Source organism: Gopherus evgoodei, chromosome 2 (assembly GCF_007399415.2).
Source record: "Gopherus evgoodei ecotype Sinaloan lineage chromosome 2, rGopEvg1_v1.p, whole genome shotgun sequence".
Classification (NCBI taxonomy): domain Eukaryota; kingdom Metazoa; phylum Chordata; order Testudines; family Testudinidae; genus Gopherus; species Gopherus evgoodei.
In genome coordinates, this window is record NC_044323.1 from 219573664 (window position 1) to 219589165 (window position 15502).

Consider the following 15502-nt stretch of genomic DNA (forward strand, 5'->3'; position numbering starts at 1 on the left):
ATATACTTTTATTAATACTCAGATCATCTAGTATAAAGGAACAAATTGATAAGAACATTAGAAAACTTTAACATCCTGAAAATATTCCACTACTATTATTTTACAAGGCTATAAACTTCTTATCAGCAATCTATTGACCACTGGAAACATTCCATTGTTCTGATGTACAAATTACGAGGATGCATTCATCCATGTGTAACATGATGAAGTCTTTCTTAGCATTGAGAGTCCCAATAAATAATAATAATTGATTTGGTGTTCTGCACACAGTGTGTAACATTACATTAGTGTAAATACATGTATTTATCAACTTCTGTTTTTTTCTTCATTCTAAAGTCTGTCTGTATAATGTATGTACATTAGATAAGTTTTTCTTTTCTCTTTTGGTCCTGTTACACCTTGTTTTGCACTGGTATTACAAAACAATACAAACTCTTTACACTGGAAAAAAACAAACAAAAACCAAACAACCAATTCCCCCCCCCGCCACCTTAAAAAAAAACCCACCCCAAAACAATCCAGAAATGTATGTTAAGCGACCACCCAAGGACACGGCAGAATCTCAGTTATGGTCTCTAATTTAATTGATAATGTCTCTAATTTAAACTTAATTCAGACTGTATTAGAAACTTTGGGAATATTTTAAATTGGTCATTTAGATCTGAGGGTTGCATGTCTGAGGGGCCCTTTGTTATAGGGTTCACTATGTGAAGAGACAGACAAAGAAAAAAATTAAGGCAGTTATTAACTTCAACAAGAGAAGGATTGTACATTTAGGTCCCATTCCTGCAAACACTGGCATATATGAATAGTCCCACTGTGCTGGTCATAAAGGTCCTAAATGCAAATAATTGATTTAACTTCACTTTTAAAAACTAGGAAATAGAACATTCATGTATATACAGTACTGTTGCATTGTAAATGTCAATACTTACAGCAGCAAGATTTCTGTAACATACACAAATTGCCTAAATAATCAAATTCATTTTAACACCTTTGTGTATTCCTATGAAATCGTTAACACTTCTCGAAGTAAGACAGAAGTGCAGGTGACATTTCACAATTGGCAGCAAGTTCTCTTTTTCTTACTTTCATTTAGATCAACCACATCTAAGTCACACAATATGCAGGAATTCTGCAAAACAAATTAAAATGAACATAGCATTAAGATGAATGCAGCTGCACTACATTAACAGATGCTTGAATATTCTTCTCCATGAGTGGACTCAAGGCAGCCCATCACATATTTTAGCTTTATAAAACATTTTAGTGTGTTACTAAATATATTTCTAGCTCTGAAGAGTCAAATGAAAGGCTGGATATTTTAGGGAGTTTTCTAATAAATTGGATGAGTCTAGTGCCCATGGAAGTGACAGGCTGATAGGACATTCTCATACTATACTTGACTCTAGCCTCTTTTCTGAGTCCTGAAAGATCCTAGAGGTGGGCATGTATGGTCTTCTGAGAAGATATCACAAGTCATGAGCTTATCCTGTAAATCTCTACTCACGGAGTGGTACTTGCTCATGTAGGGAATGCTACTGACTGCATGTATAAGTTAGAGCTTTCCCTCGTGAGCAATTTAGCCCTAGTGTCATCTAGGACTTTAAATAAGCATCAGATTTTGCTATGACAAATGGTATGGTAGTTTTGTGATGTGCACAAATATCAGTACTCATTTTCACATTTAATTTAAAAGTAGAAATGGATTTTATGCTCTAAAACCCCAATCTTCAGAGATCCTCTACAGTGGTACTCATGAATTGACTTATTTTGCCAATTTTTTCCTAATTTACTGTACAGTAATAGGAAGTATTATAAACTCCCTCAGCTCTGAGAAATTGGATTTGTTTCATCTCATCCCTCTCATTGGTGGAAAGTCAGCTCAAAGGAAGGGATCCAGCAGCACAAAGCACACACACAACTCCTACTGGGGTGGAGGGGGGCTCTGCAGTTCCAGGCAGGGATGTGCCAATTCAATGCATCCTCAGCTGCTAAGGAATTCAAACAATAACTTAAACTAGCAGAACCCCACAAGAGACAAGTAATGTGAAACATGCCCACCCTTCCTCAATGATAACTCTCCTGGAGAAACAAGGGCCTTTCTGGAGCCAGGATTAACAATTGCTCCTTTCTGTCCAGCTGTGGTGACTTGAGCCCAGGAGATCAAAGGTCCTAAACTCATATTTCAGTAAATGAAATGGACTTGTTTAGGGCCTGCTTTGCAGAGAGCTGAGCATCAGCAAATCCAGTTGAAGTCAATGGGAGTTGCAGGTGTTCAGCATCCTTTAAAAAAAATGAATCAGACCCTTTATTGTTATGAAGGAAGTTAACTTACCTTGGCATATACATTATAGTTCATTAGTTTTGCTAGCCAATTGCTTTTTTAATCCAAGCAACTCCCAGCATTTAATTAACTCAGGCTTAATAGAAGTAAAACCATCAAAACAGCATTGTACAATAGTAAAACATTTATTTACTAACATTAAGAGAAGATAATAATCCCAGCGCAAGGTTTTGGCCTAAGGCACTTCCTGTAAGTGATGAGATATATTAAATTGGGCAATTAATACTGACAAGAAAAACAATCAAAACCAGTTATGCAGTGTACTTGTAGCAAACATCTTAAGTCCCTGAGAGGTGGGACACTGAATCCCGGAATGAGGGGATAAAAACATGGGACCTTTTGTTATGCAGATAAAGAAAAAATGGTTTCCAATTTCTTTACTTACTATTCTTTCCTTTTCTGCTTGGCTTGTTTACCAAGAAAGCAATGATACACAGAGACATACATGCATCCAAGAGGAGTCCCCCACTTTCTCTCTGAATCCAGCAGCCAGTGGCTCTCAACCTTTCCAGACTACTGTTCCCCTTTCAGGAGTCTGATGTGTCTTGTGTACCCCAAGTTTCACCTCACTTAAAAACTACTTGCTTACAAAATCAAACAAAAATAAAAAAAGTGTCACAACACACTACTACTGAAAAATTGCTTGCTTTCTCATTTTTACCATATAATTATAAAATAAATCAATTGGAATATAAATACTGTATTTACTTTTCAGTGTATAGTATATAGAACAGTATAAACAAGTCATTGTCCACATGAAATTTTACTTTGTACTGACTTCGCTAGTACTTTTTATGTAGCTTGCTGTAAAACTGGACAAATATCTAGATGAGTTGATGTACCTCTGGAAGACCTCTACGTACCCCTAGTTGAGAACCATTGCCAGCAGCAATACTTACATGTTTCTTGCTACAGAGGCCAGTTGTTGAAAGGGATCTCTCTTTACCTCTTTGAGGGAATAAGCATCATGGAACTCAAAGCATGGACCTGGGCCAGAAAATGACTGAAAAACGTCCTGCAAAATGCAGAACAATTGATAGGCATGTCTGGGAGACTATACAGTATGAACTTAGATTTCAAAGGGCATAAGAAATTAAGTGTTGGATATTTGCCTTATGGTTTGGTTTTTTTTAAAGTTTCAGCTAAAATGGTTCAGCAGGGTGGGACTGGAGTTGGAATCAGCAGGAGCTGAATATGGCAGCAGGGGAATGGGTTAGGAGTAGAAATGGATAGGGAAAGGGGGAACAAGTGTTTATAACTACTAGAAAACATTCCACTACAGAACCTGGAACTGAATCCATTATTTCTGAGTCTCAACATTCTATTCACCGTAAACAGCTGTAAAACCCACAAAGTGTGTCTTTATCTCTTTCTGGGGCAGGTCCTCATAGAAGATAACAGCCTTCTACTGCTACCAGTTACTCAGTTAACTCAAGGGACAGCTGGTAGGACTCTGTCATATGTAAGCACCCCAACTCTGCTGAAGACCAATATGCAAGGTCCATATGGATTCACATGATGGAAATTTTGTTTTTTCAATGTTTAAGTTTTTCTTTAAAAACATAGGAAATTACATAAAACTCCCAACATTAAAAGAATGTTAAGATTGCAAAGTCAAGAACTCAATAATTAGGAAATACCAGAATGAAGGCTGTCTTTGCAACCTTTATTCTGCTCTCCTGTATGTATGCATGCATTATGATGGTCTTTAGCTACATGATCACCAGGGGTCCTAGTTTTCCATGATAAAAGGCTCAAAATTCTGATTAAACCCCCCCATAAAAATTGGTGTTTTTTCATGTTTAAAATGCAATTTTAGTTTCCCTAGCCACTATATAGGTATTGTTGAACACAATGTTTTGATATATCTACACTTTTTAAGCAAGTTTGAAGCCCACCAGTGCCATCAATCATTATAATAAAATATAATTAATAGAACTGCAATTTGTATTTCTTACATATGCCCAATACTTTTATGTTGAGCGGTGGAGTTCAGCCCTTTTTTTGTTAACGTGGAGACCCAGATAATGGGGGCTTGGATAAACAGGGTTCTATTATTGTTGGTTTTTTTTCCCCACAAAATGTAAAAACTAAGGATTCTCTGTAAAAATGCAAATTCTGCATTTTTCCGTGGCCAACAGATTTCTAGGATCATATACTAGTTTTTCCATCAGACCTTTGGCCACATCCAGTGTACAGGGCAGCACTCACTGAATGAGCACCAGTTGACTTTTCTTTTTATAATCAATCATGTAATATGTAGACCCACGAATTAGGTATTTCATACACCATTCAAATCCTGTACTGGCGGCAGAATTATTAATTTCTTCATGGGCTTTTCTAGATGCTGTCATTGTAGTATCTGAGATCTTTATAAACACAAATTCATTAATCCTCACAATACCACTTTGAGGGGATATTATTATCCCCATTTGACACATAGGGAACTGATGTACAACGATTAAAGCAAAAATGATCAAATTCGCAACAGAGTGTCTGAAAATTTGAGAAGCCCAGAGTCTGCTTTTTCAGAGTACATGGCATTTAATAGCACTCTACGTATGTTCACAGCAGAGCTCCCAATGACCACATCTGCAGTTGTGAGCACACACTGCATATCTACAATCAGACCAGGTGGCTCAAGCTGTGTACCCAGAGGAACCCAGTGAGGAACACACACTGCTCACCTGTAAAAATTTTTATGTGACTTGCCCAGCACCGCACAGGAACTCTGTGACAGAGCCAGAGATAGAATCCAGTTCTCCAGAATGGCATGCAACTGCCTTAACAACAAGACTCTCCTTTCTCTTCAGTTCCCTTCCTCATTTACCACACGCTATTCTTGTGCAACAATTGAGGCATGGGCCACACAGACAACAGCTTCATTCACTACTCAACCCTGATTCACTCCCAGAGTATAGTCTGTCCTGTTCACAGAATAAGGAAATACTATGTGGTAATGTAACTAAAAACTGTATCATAATGCATTGTTTTAACATATCTTTGGGCATTTAATTAAATATAGTACAGATTAAATTAATTGAATAGATAATCTTTCAGGTTTCATTATCAAAAACATCCCTAATCAATATAAAAGAACCATTATGAAACGGTTGCAGCAGGTACTGTTCATACAATGATACCTTTTCATCCAAATAGTATCCAATCATTAGCTTTATATGTTACTCTCACCTTCAGTAGAGGAAAACACTGGATAGAAACATTGTGCTCGGTTTCGATAGTTCTTTTGCTCAGTAAATACATGTTTATTAAATACAGAAACTTGTTTTGATGGTTAATTGTATTTTTGGGGAGTGAAGAACATTGTTTACAGTTTTGTTGTATTCTTCAGAGAATGGCAATTGCTCCTGGTATTTATTTTGCTGATTTGGGGGGGAAGGGGAGCTTAAACATAGTTTCTTTCCTCCTCCCCCCCAGTTAATATGATGTCATAACCAAGAATCCACAAAGACCAGACTTAAGTACAGAGACTATAATTTTCTTGTCAAAAGCTATTTGGGATGACGACTGATCTTCAGCCATTAAACTCAGCAACATATGACAGTATGCATAAATCTAAATGCTAACTGTATTTTTTTCTGGTTTTGTTTAATGTGTGACTCATGATTGCAAGATGGGTCACTTGGTAACCATGAGCAGTGATATTAAACAGCTGTCATTGTCTAACGAGCAGGTTTAGGCAAATCTGAATCCAGACTCTTAAGAATTCTGAATAAATAAAATACTGTTATTTGTAAACATGCCTCTGCAAACTTTCAGAATACCTGACAAGCCCAAATAATAATGTCAGAAACATTAATTCACACTAAAGATTTTTTCAATAATATAAAGTCATTTAATAATAGCTGTTTGGATTGAACAAAAAACCATGTATTAGCCACTCTCAAAATTATGGCCTGCCTCTGTTACTCAGGTGAGTAGTTGTAATGAGTTCAGGTGATCAGTTAACTTTGAGACAATTTATGTGAGAGCTGCAAGATTGAGACCTTACTGTAAAATGATTTTCACAACTGGCGCACAACTTAAAAGTCTATATAATGTTGTTTTAAGTATCTGATACCAGTGAGCACAAAATATATGCCTCAAGCCCACTATAAAAATACAACACAAGGGAAGATGTAGCAGACTTTGACATAAGGTAACTTGCTGCCATGGTATGAGGCCCAAATATTCAATGTGTTTTAACACATTTCAATGTTTCCTCCAACTTGAGAGTCCTTCAAACCACAAACTGCTCTAATTTTAGAGCTCCAGGAAGCCCTGAATCTGGCACAAATTATAGGTCCCCAGCATTCCGGTTGCAGGAAGAGACTATATAGTCAGTTACTAAAGTGCCAGCAGATGGAGCTCAAGAATATTTAGCAGAAATCCTGGGTTTTGTAGGACCAATAAAAAGTTGTTGCTGTGAACCTGCAAATATATTTGTCTCTGCAGCTTTTTACATCAGCTCTTCACATAACTCACCTGCTTCCTGGCAACCTGGCCCTAATGGCTTCCCCATGGAACTTCTTAAAAGGGATTTCCTTTGTGGAATTAGTGTGAGATAATATGCTTTCCCTGGCCTATCTATATCCAGCAGGGGTGCATCTAGTCTTCACCCCCTTCTCCTGTGTGTATCCTGGGATAGGAGGATCAATGCCATAGACACAATTGGCCAAAGGGAAGGGAACTCAGAGACCTGTGCCTCGAGAAACGATTTTGGACCAGAACACTGTGTGGGGCTTTACCTTATTTTATGATGGGTAAATAAATGTTTTATTATTATAAAACAGATGTACTACTGTCCCTGATGTGTCGATTACAGCACGGCATCATTTTACACAGTTACTGGTCACATTGCTGACTACATTCACTTCTCCAGCATAGAGTTAGGGAGGTTAAAATTCAAGCAGTACATCCAGGTTTCACTGTTTTGTGAACAAGCAAATTATTTTGTTGTACCTGAAAATTTTGGTAAAACCAGAAGGCAGGTTTTTATTGTAAACTCTGCCTTACCAGTCAAATGGGAAAACTAAATAAAACTGAGGTGAGGAAGAACCTCATTTGAATCAACAAAACAAATTTCACTGGAAGATGGTAAACCACTGACCAAAATAATGTTACAGAAGCACCTGCTAACCCATCAGGGATTTCAAAAATCTCCAGAAAAGAAGAAATTTTACTACTGGCAAATTTGCAAATTCTCATTAAAACATTTTGCACAAGCATACACACACCAAGTGGAAATTAATAAGTTTACACACTTCTAGTCAAACAGATGGTTGACATATAGCTTTCTCAACATGCTAAGACCTCTGTCAGCATGTCTATACTATAGAAAATGAGCATCTTCTAAGATAAGTGAATATATTAAACTCATACTTAGAATAACATGAATGCAAGTAACCTTACAGTTGAATGTCATTACACATTGCAGCCAAGTATCAGAGGGGTAGCCGTGTTAGTCTGGATCTGTAAAAGCAGCAAAGAATCCTGTGGCACCTTATAGACTGCAGCCAAGTCTCTCAGGTCCTACACAATACACATTATGTAGAAATACGCCGGGTGACTAGACAGCAAGTGTGAAAAATCAGGAACGGGGTGGGCGGTATAAGAGCCTGTATAAGAAAAAGCCCCCAGAATCAGGACTGTCCCTATAAAATTGGGACATCTGGTCACCCTAGAAATATGAGCTTAATATATATTTGTCTTTGCAGCTAGTTGTATTAATAGTTATTAATTATTTTGTAGTTTTTCTGCTTACTTTAAAGAAAATTCCAGAGACACTGTTATTCTAACATACCTTATTATTCTTTATTCATAAAAGATACTGACTACTCAAACAGGATCTTTATGTTTCATCCCCCTTCTGTCAGTGACACTACAGCATGTTCACATAATATGATCATGCTTTCACGCTCTTAAAGTCATTTGGGTGCTTGAGTAAAGCCTAAAGGTCTCTCCCCTTGCCAACAAAGAAAATACACAAGGCTTTTTCTGTATGCTGCACAGTTGAAAGCAAAGTACAAAAGCTGCACACCTCATGCTGGAGAACATGGGAGAGACTAGCCAGTATCATGCCTTTGTAACATAAATAACAAAGGCATTGGCCCACTGTATCAATATCCAAATCTTTTTATCTCCTGGGCTTGAAATTACCATCGTTTGATTTAATTACACACAAAATTAATAATGTTGGAATATATTTAAGTGCTAATGAAAGTAAAGTAGCATGATGATAGGTAAACTATGAACAGAAGATGAGCCATCTTCTTCTAACAACTCCTCAAATTCACCTCAGTTTCCCTATCCTTTTCCATGCTGGATTTGTGCTTCTTTTAAAGCTAATGACTAGTTTAGCTAATGTATGTGTTTGTTTTGCAGCACAGACAAGAGTCCTCGATTAATCTGACTGAGACAATCAAAATCATTTCATTTATAACCAAAGATGTATTTGAATAAATGTTTTTAGAATTAAAAAACTGTTCCCCTTAATCCTCAATGTTTAATATTGATATATAAATTTGCTAGTGAATCTTCACAACTGTTATTGCTTACCTGTAATTTGAACTTCAGATGTCTCAGCAACAGCAAACATGTCTATTACATTAAAACAGCATATCCCAAACAGGGGTTCGTGAACCCCTGGGGGTTCACGAAATGTTACATGGGGTTCTCGGGGAAAAATTCCCTAATGGCGGACAGAGCTGTCCCTAGGACCCTGAGCAGGATGGGACACTGAGGAGACTTAACCTTCAAGACTCCTTACAAGAAAAGGGAAGTGGATATTTTTTGCTGTTTTTAAAATTAAATAGGCAGCTAGTATTGTTTTTAAAATTATTATGAAGAACAAGTTTAAGCTTTGTTGTCATGTGCGTTGTTTGCCTGGAGTGCTCAAGACCTGAATTGTTGTGTAGGAGGAACTCTTTGAATTGGCTTCTTAAATACCTTCATGCTGTTTCACATCTGATACTCCTTGATGAAACATAGGAGCCTTGTCTTATAACAGGCTTATTCAAAGTGATACAAGCTACGAAAGTGAGATCTTGGAAGAGTGTTGCCATTTTCATAATGCAATAAAATACTGTACTGATAAATAATAATGAATACATAGTGTGTAATAAACATGTCACAAAAATAAATTCAATATTTCCAAGATTACTGTTTTTATAATTTATACTCAGGTAAAGGAGAAAATCCCTGGAAATATTCATTTTTAAGAGGGGGTTCACGAGACTTGACATTTTCGTGAAAGGGGTTCACAGGTTGTTAAAGTTTGGGAACCACAGCATTAAAACAATATCCTTTTGTGTTTCAAGTACATGCAGTAAATTCCTTGGTTACAAAAGAAATAAAAGTAAACCTATTTGAGACACTCTACCAAATCTTAAGAGGCCTACTGTTAGTTCTTCTGATGTGAATGATTTTTTTGACAGTAATAAGCTTAGTACTGTTGTATGATAGTACTGGTCCTTGATTTAGAAGCAGTCTCACTCTGAGCTGATCAGTTTCACCACTATTGTGATAATTAGGTCTATGAATTACCCTACTTGTGAGCGCAACTGTAAAAAGTGAGTGAAAGTTCATGGAATGTCATAATCTACAACAACAAATGCTGACTAAAGGTGCAAAAGTAAGACAGAAAGATTGAGTTAGTACAAACAAAAAGTCCTACTGATAATTCAAGGACTGTATTAAGATTGTGACTAGTAAACAGAAGGAGAATGGAAATAAATGAACTAAAATTGGTGTTTCAGAAATTAGACCTAATTGGTAGACAAAATTATGAACAGATGAGCTATTCCATCTATCACTCCCTTTCCGGATCCTTAAAAAAAAGAAAAAAAGAAAAAGAGACTTTGGGAGGAACTCTGGCTACTGCAGCAAACTTCACCATCGTGGCTGCCACCCCCACCATCTCCTGGGACCCCCAGCCTTGGTTCCCCTGATCCCAAGAAATGTTCTGTCCAGACTGGGCCAGAGAAAGGGACCCAGATGATTTTTCCATCTCTACCAGCTGCAGCTGAATCCCACGCACCACCTGGGATGTGAGATTTTCTCTCTCTCTTCCCCCACCCCCACAACATGTGTTCCTTTCCTTCCCCACCTGATTTCTTCTCTTTCCAAGTTCTCTCCTTTTGCCTTCTGTTTAATAAGAGTCTGGCTTAGCCAGCCAAGACTGCATACTCTGGTACACTATGTATTTCCAGCAGTACGGTTGCAAGTGAAAGTCAATACCAGAGACAGAACTGTCATTTTTTATCTTTGCTGTTCTTTTCTCTCTCCTTTTGTGTGTGTTTGTCCTGTTTTGTCTTCTAGAAATGAGACTTTAAAGGAAGCAGCAGCAGCAGCTCCAGCCCATCTCTACTAACTTCTTCTCTTTTCCCCAAAGGATAATTATTACCATCTGTAATATCACCCAAGAGACTGTCCAACTATTCTTTCCAGCTAAAGGGAAAGGGAACAAGGGATGTTGTTTTTCCCTCTTTTCTGTATTTTTAATAAACAGTTGAAAGGATTTTTAATGCTGTTTACTCCATGGTACTAAGCAGGCTGAGGTCTCTGTATATCAAGCCTCAAACCTTTCTGAAATTGTGTAATGTTGGACACTGACTTGGGTTATGTTAACAACTTTGACCCTTTGGGCCCATATAGTCCAGCTGAATTAATAAAACACCACCCTGTATGGCCATTTAAATCGAAACACTGGAATTTTCAACTTTGCCAGTAATTTTGTTCATTTATCTTCATTATGACTTCAACACTATTCTGAACTGAAGGCTAATTTTGCATAACTAATGTTGGTGATGAATGATAATATATTTAAGAAGAATATCCATTAATATCTAAAGCAATATTCTGCAATCTAAAAATAAATCCCTTGATGGAAAATATTGTCTTAGCTAATTAATAATTCAGTGTTTTGTAATATTGCTCTAGACACTCAGACTCCATCATGCAGTAGTAAGTACCTTTACACTGCCACACCCTTCAGGCTGAGAGACTGATTCTGACAGCAGCAATCCATTGCTAATTAACTCAGAAATCCTTTAAGTCCTAGCAATTTCAAAAGAGGAATTTATTTTCCTCTTTATTTAGCAATACCAATGTAAATAATTTGCACACGTGTGTTATAAATTGTGGATTATACATTCGCTAATTGAAAATAAACGGCTAACTTCTTCCACAGCTTCTATACTCCCGGCCCAAGTCACGGGAGAAGCGCCTGTGGCTGGTGAATCCGCAAAGCTGCACATCCACCAGCCCCACCTCTTCCCCAAACCCAAATTTTTTGTGTGCTACAGTACAAGACACATCCACAGAGCACAGCTCCATGATACACAGCTGGTATATATTCCCCTGTAGAGAGGCTCACCAAACTGGTTCTGCTGTGTTAAAGGTCTTCCGCAGCACTTACTCTGTCCACAGGATTTGTCCCAAAAAAGTTTTATTGCATTGCCTCCTCCCCCCAAAAAGGAACCTACCTTGTCCAATATTTCTTTGACCAATACTGAAAAGGCATCTTCAATATTTATGTTATCTGTAGCACTGGTTTCAAAAAAAGGTATACCATATTCCCATGCAAGCTGAAAAACAAATAAAGGTAAAGGAATGACTTATATCCATATGTACAATACTATTTATAAAAACAAAATATTTGATAAAGCAACTTTTCAATACAAGTAAACAGACTGAATTAATAATAAATAATAAAGCATGCATTCATAACTTTAGTGAATGCGATTTCATAGAATTTCATATGCATCCTCAATTTACTAATCTCAGGAATTCTTAAAACATACTAATACATTTTGCACGTGCAGTGATGCTTTTTCTGACATTTGTCTTCATACACAAATTAAAAGATAAAAGGGTAATGGGCCTCTAATTGTTCATTGATATGGAGAATGGATTATATACAGCTGTGTTTGAATGAAACTTTTTAAAATATCGAGAAGGAAGATTTGGACTGCAAAATGTACAGTTTCAAATCTGGCAAAAATCTATAGATATGAAAATGAGGATGTAAAAATGAACCCAGTTCTAGATTACAGAAATAAATGATTCAATATAAAAAGATAGACACTACAGTCTAAATGGTAATACAATTCCAAAAAGGATAACATTGAGGTTAATGGATAATATGTTTAAGTCTTGTGGAATTTTTTAAAAATTATTTCTGTCTGTATTTGCAGCATAGGGATATGGGCCCTGAGCTAAATCCCACCGGATCAGACACACGGAGCATAAATTGAACAGAGCTGGGTTATATGAAGCACCTGAACTTCGTATATCCCTAATTTTGGAGAGCCAGTTAGTGTATTGCATAATCTCAGTTTTCTCCCATTTTTAAGATTCATTTTTAAATTAATTTTCATAAAAATTCAATAAAAATACAAAAAGGTAAACGACTTACATTTTTATGTTAACAAATACAGCACAATTCACAGGCTATTCAATACAATTTTACAATTATGCAACTTTACAGCTTGTCAAAGCTACAAAACCAGACAAAAACACAATCAGACAATATTACACAGGCATAACATGTTAGGATGGAGGTAACAATAATAATAAAAAAGATACAAATAGGAAAAAGCGAAGCTGGGTATGGGGGAAGTGGCAGCCATTGAGAGGGTAAAAGTGGAGAGGTCAAGTGGAATGGAAGTCTGGAATTATTTGAGCTATCTCAATATTCTTTATCCAAATGTATCAAGAAATGGGGTCCAAATTTCTTCAAATTCATTTAACTGCTCTCTACATCAAAAACCTATCCTTTCTTTTGCTGCTAACTCAGACAGGTCTGAATATTACTGTTTTATTCTGGCCATAACCCTACTCCTCCATTTTTAAAAATTCATGCACTTGGTAATTATTGTGGCCCTCAAGAACCAAAGTCTTTGTGGTGGAGTTAAATCCAGCGCAGGAGATACATAACCTAGGAAATCATTTTCAGTTTAGGTTTGATTGCTGAGGCCAAGCCCTAATCTCACTCATGTGCATACCTTTTTCCATAGCTGCCTGACTGATGGACAGTCCCATAGAATATGCATCAGGTTTCCTCCTTCTTTATTACAGCACCAACAAACAAAGGACAAGGCCTCCACAACTTGCACAACTTCTGTGATTCCCAAAACATTCTGAATAGAATCTTTTGTTGTATCAGGCATGGCCTGAAATCCAGAGGAGCATGTTTAAAGCGTAATATGCGCTGCCGGTGGTGGTCTTTTAAGGGTTGTGCTGGGTATATGGGTCTTGGAATGCTACAATCAATTTGAGATCTGTGATGTGATAAAAATATAATGTTAATTTTGTGGGTCTGGGAGCCCAACACCTCCACTTGACTCAGGAAAGTGGAGTTTTTCAAGTGATTACAGTTTTCTTAATTTAAAACACAAGTTTTTAGCATTTTCCATCAGGGAGTAACTCTTCAACATATAAACCAGTTACAGAACCATAGTTTTTCTTTAAAATCATCAACTATTTACAGTCCTCTTCTATAACCATGCTCCTAAGTTTTAGACTACAAATGCTACAGTCCCTGCAGGCTCCCATCCATTCCCATCACCTGCAGCAAAGCCAGTGCCTACTTCAAGTTGCCAGGGTAGTCTCTCCCCAGAGGGAGGTGTAGCTCATAGAAGACGACCTGGTCCATGGAGGGCTGAAGAAGAGAGAATCTAACTTCCACCTCAACAGCAGGAAGTCCTTTAGGGAGAGAAGAAATAAAACGTAATAAAGAGGAAAGGGTCTTAAGTCCTCAAACTAGAAGCAAAAGCCCCACTTGGAGGTAGGAAAAGGATGAAACCACGAAAGGGAGAGGGGGAAAGGAACCATTATGGGGAAGAATTTCAGAGGGATGAGAAAAAGATGCGAAGAACCATGGTGGGACAACAGAATACAAAAAGACACAAGAAGGGGCGTAAAGGGACAGAGACATTTTAACACTAGAGAGAGAAAGATGGTGAGTGTCAGAGTGTAGCAGTCCCTGCTGTCCAAGCATAGTGCTACAGGCACTCCCAGTCTCAGTTTCCTAACCCAGAGATGAGTCTTCTCAGCTCTCTGCACACCAGTCAGTGCTGTGATGTGGCTCAGCCCTCCAGTCAAGTCACAAACAACCTTAAACCCTTCCAGGAAAACAAAACAAAAACTAAAAAGTCCCAACAAACAAAAATGTCATTCTGCTCTTCCAGGGCTTCTCCTCAGCCCTTCCTATGAGCCCTGTTCCCAGCCCCTGGGCTTTCTGGCTCTGGTATAGAGCACACAGTCTCCAGGCTGGCTCCCTTGGAGTAATATTCTTAGCCCATGCTGGGCTCTATTTCTTGCATCCTTCCTTGCTCTGGTACAGAGCACTTTGTTTCCCTGGAATACCCAGCCTCCTGCAGACCCTGGCTCAGGGACTTCCACAGGAATCTGCACACTCCCCATGGCTCCACGCTCCACACATCTCTCTCAGTCTTCTTATGAGGCCTTGGTGTCTGTTAAACTATTACCTAACCCCCTAGTTCCACCCTCTCAGGCTGGGAAGTAGCTAATTAATTATGCCTAGGGTGGGGCTGGCTCCACTCCTCTTCAAGAGGCCAGTCACCTTGCGGCAGTGAGTAATAGAGAATGGGACAAGTAGTAATGAGATAAGACAAAATAAGAGGAAAGGAGACGCTCCTTTCCATGGAAAGAAAAGGAACAGATAATATGAGACTACACAGCAAACATTTATGTGGAAAAAGTAGTATGGAGATAGATGGAATGAGTTGGAGATGTGAGAAAAGAAAAATAAATGGTTAAAAAAATGAAAGAAGGAAAAGACAGTGTAGTTTTTAGGTTAATGAATTTGATTTAACTTATTTATGCTCCTTTGTTCCAGTGCATTTCCCTGACACATGTCTTCTATCGCTGTTAGTGTGAGGAAAAGATGGAGTTCACAGCTATCTTGAGGACCTCGGCTTGCTGGTTATGCTAGTTTATACAGTTGGAAATTTGGAGAAGAGAACAAAGGGCTGGATCATTTCCTTCCACTGAAGGAAGCCAATGAGGGATTGGAGTGGAATCTCTGCAAGAACAGTGCAGTCAAAAAAAGTCTATCCCCATTCCCTTCCATGCAGTAAAGAGAGGTCCATGTGCAGACTTCCCTTCTATGCATGGAACTGAGGGACAGGA

The 15502-nt window shown here is 37.9% G+C and overlaps 1 protein-coding gene across 1 annotated transcript in view; it reads right to left on the reverse strand.

The window, feature by feature from the left end:
- LOC115646756 (ras-related protein Rab-10-like) overlaps positions 1–15502 on the reverse strand; it is a 53626-nt gene continuing 38124 nt past the window's right edge. The window contains 2 exon segments of the mRNA XM_030552996.1: positions 1–1135; positions 11833–11934. Of these exon segments, the coding sequence (XP_030408856.1) occupies positions 1058–1135; positions 11833–11934 (180 nt within the window). The 3' untranslated portion in view covers positions 1–1057.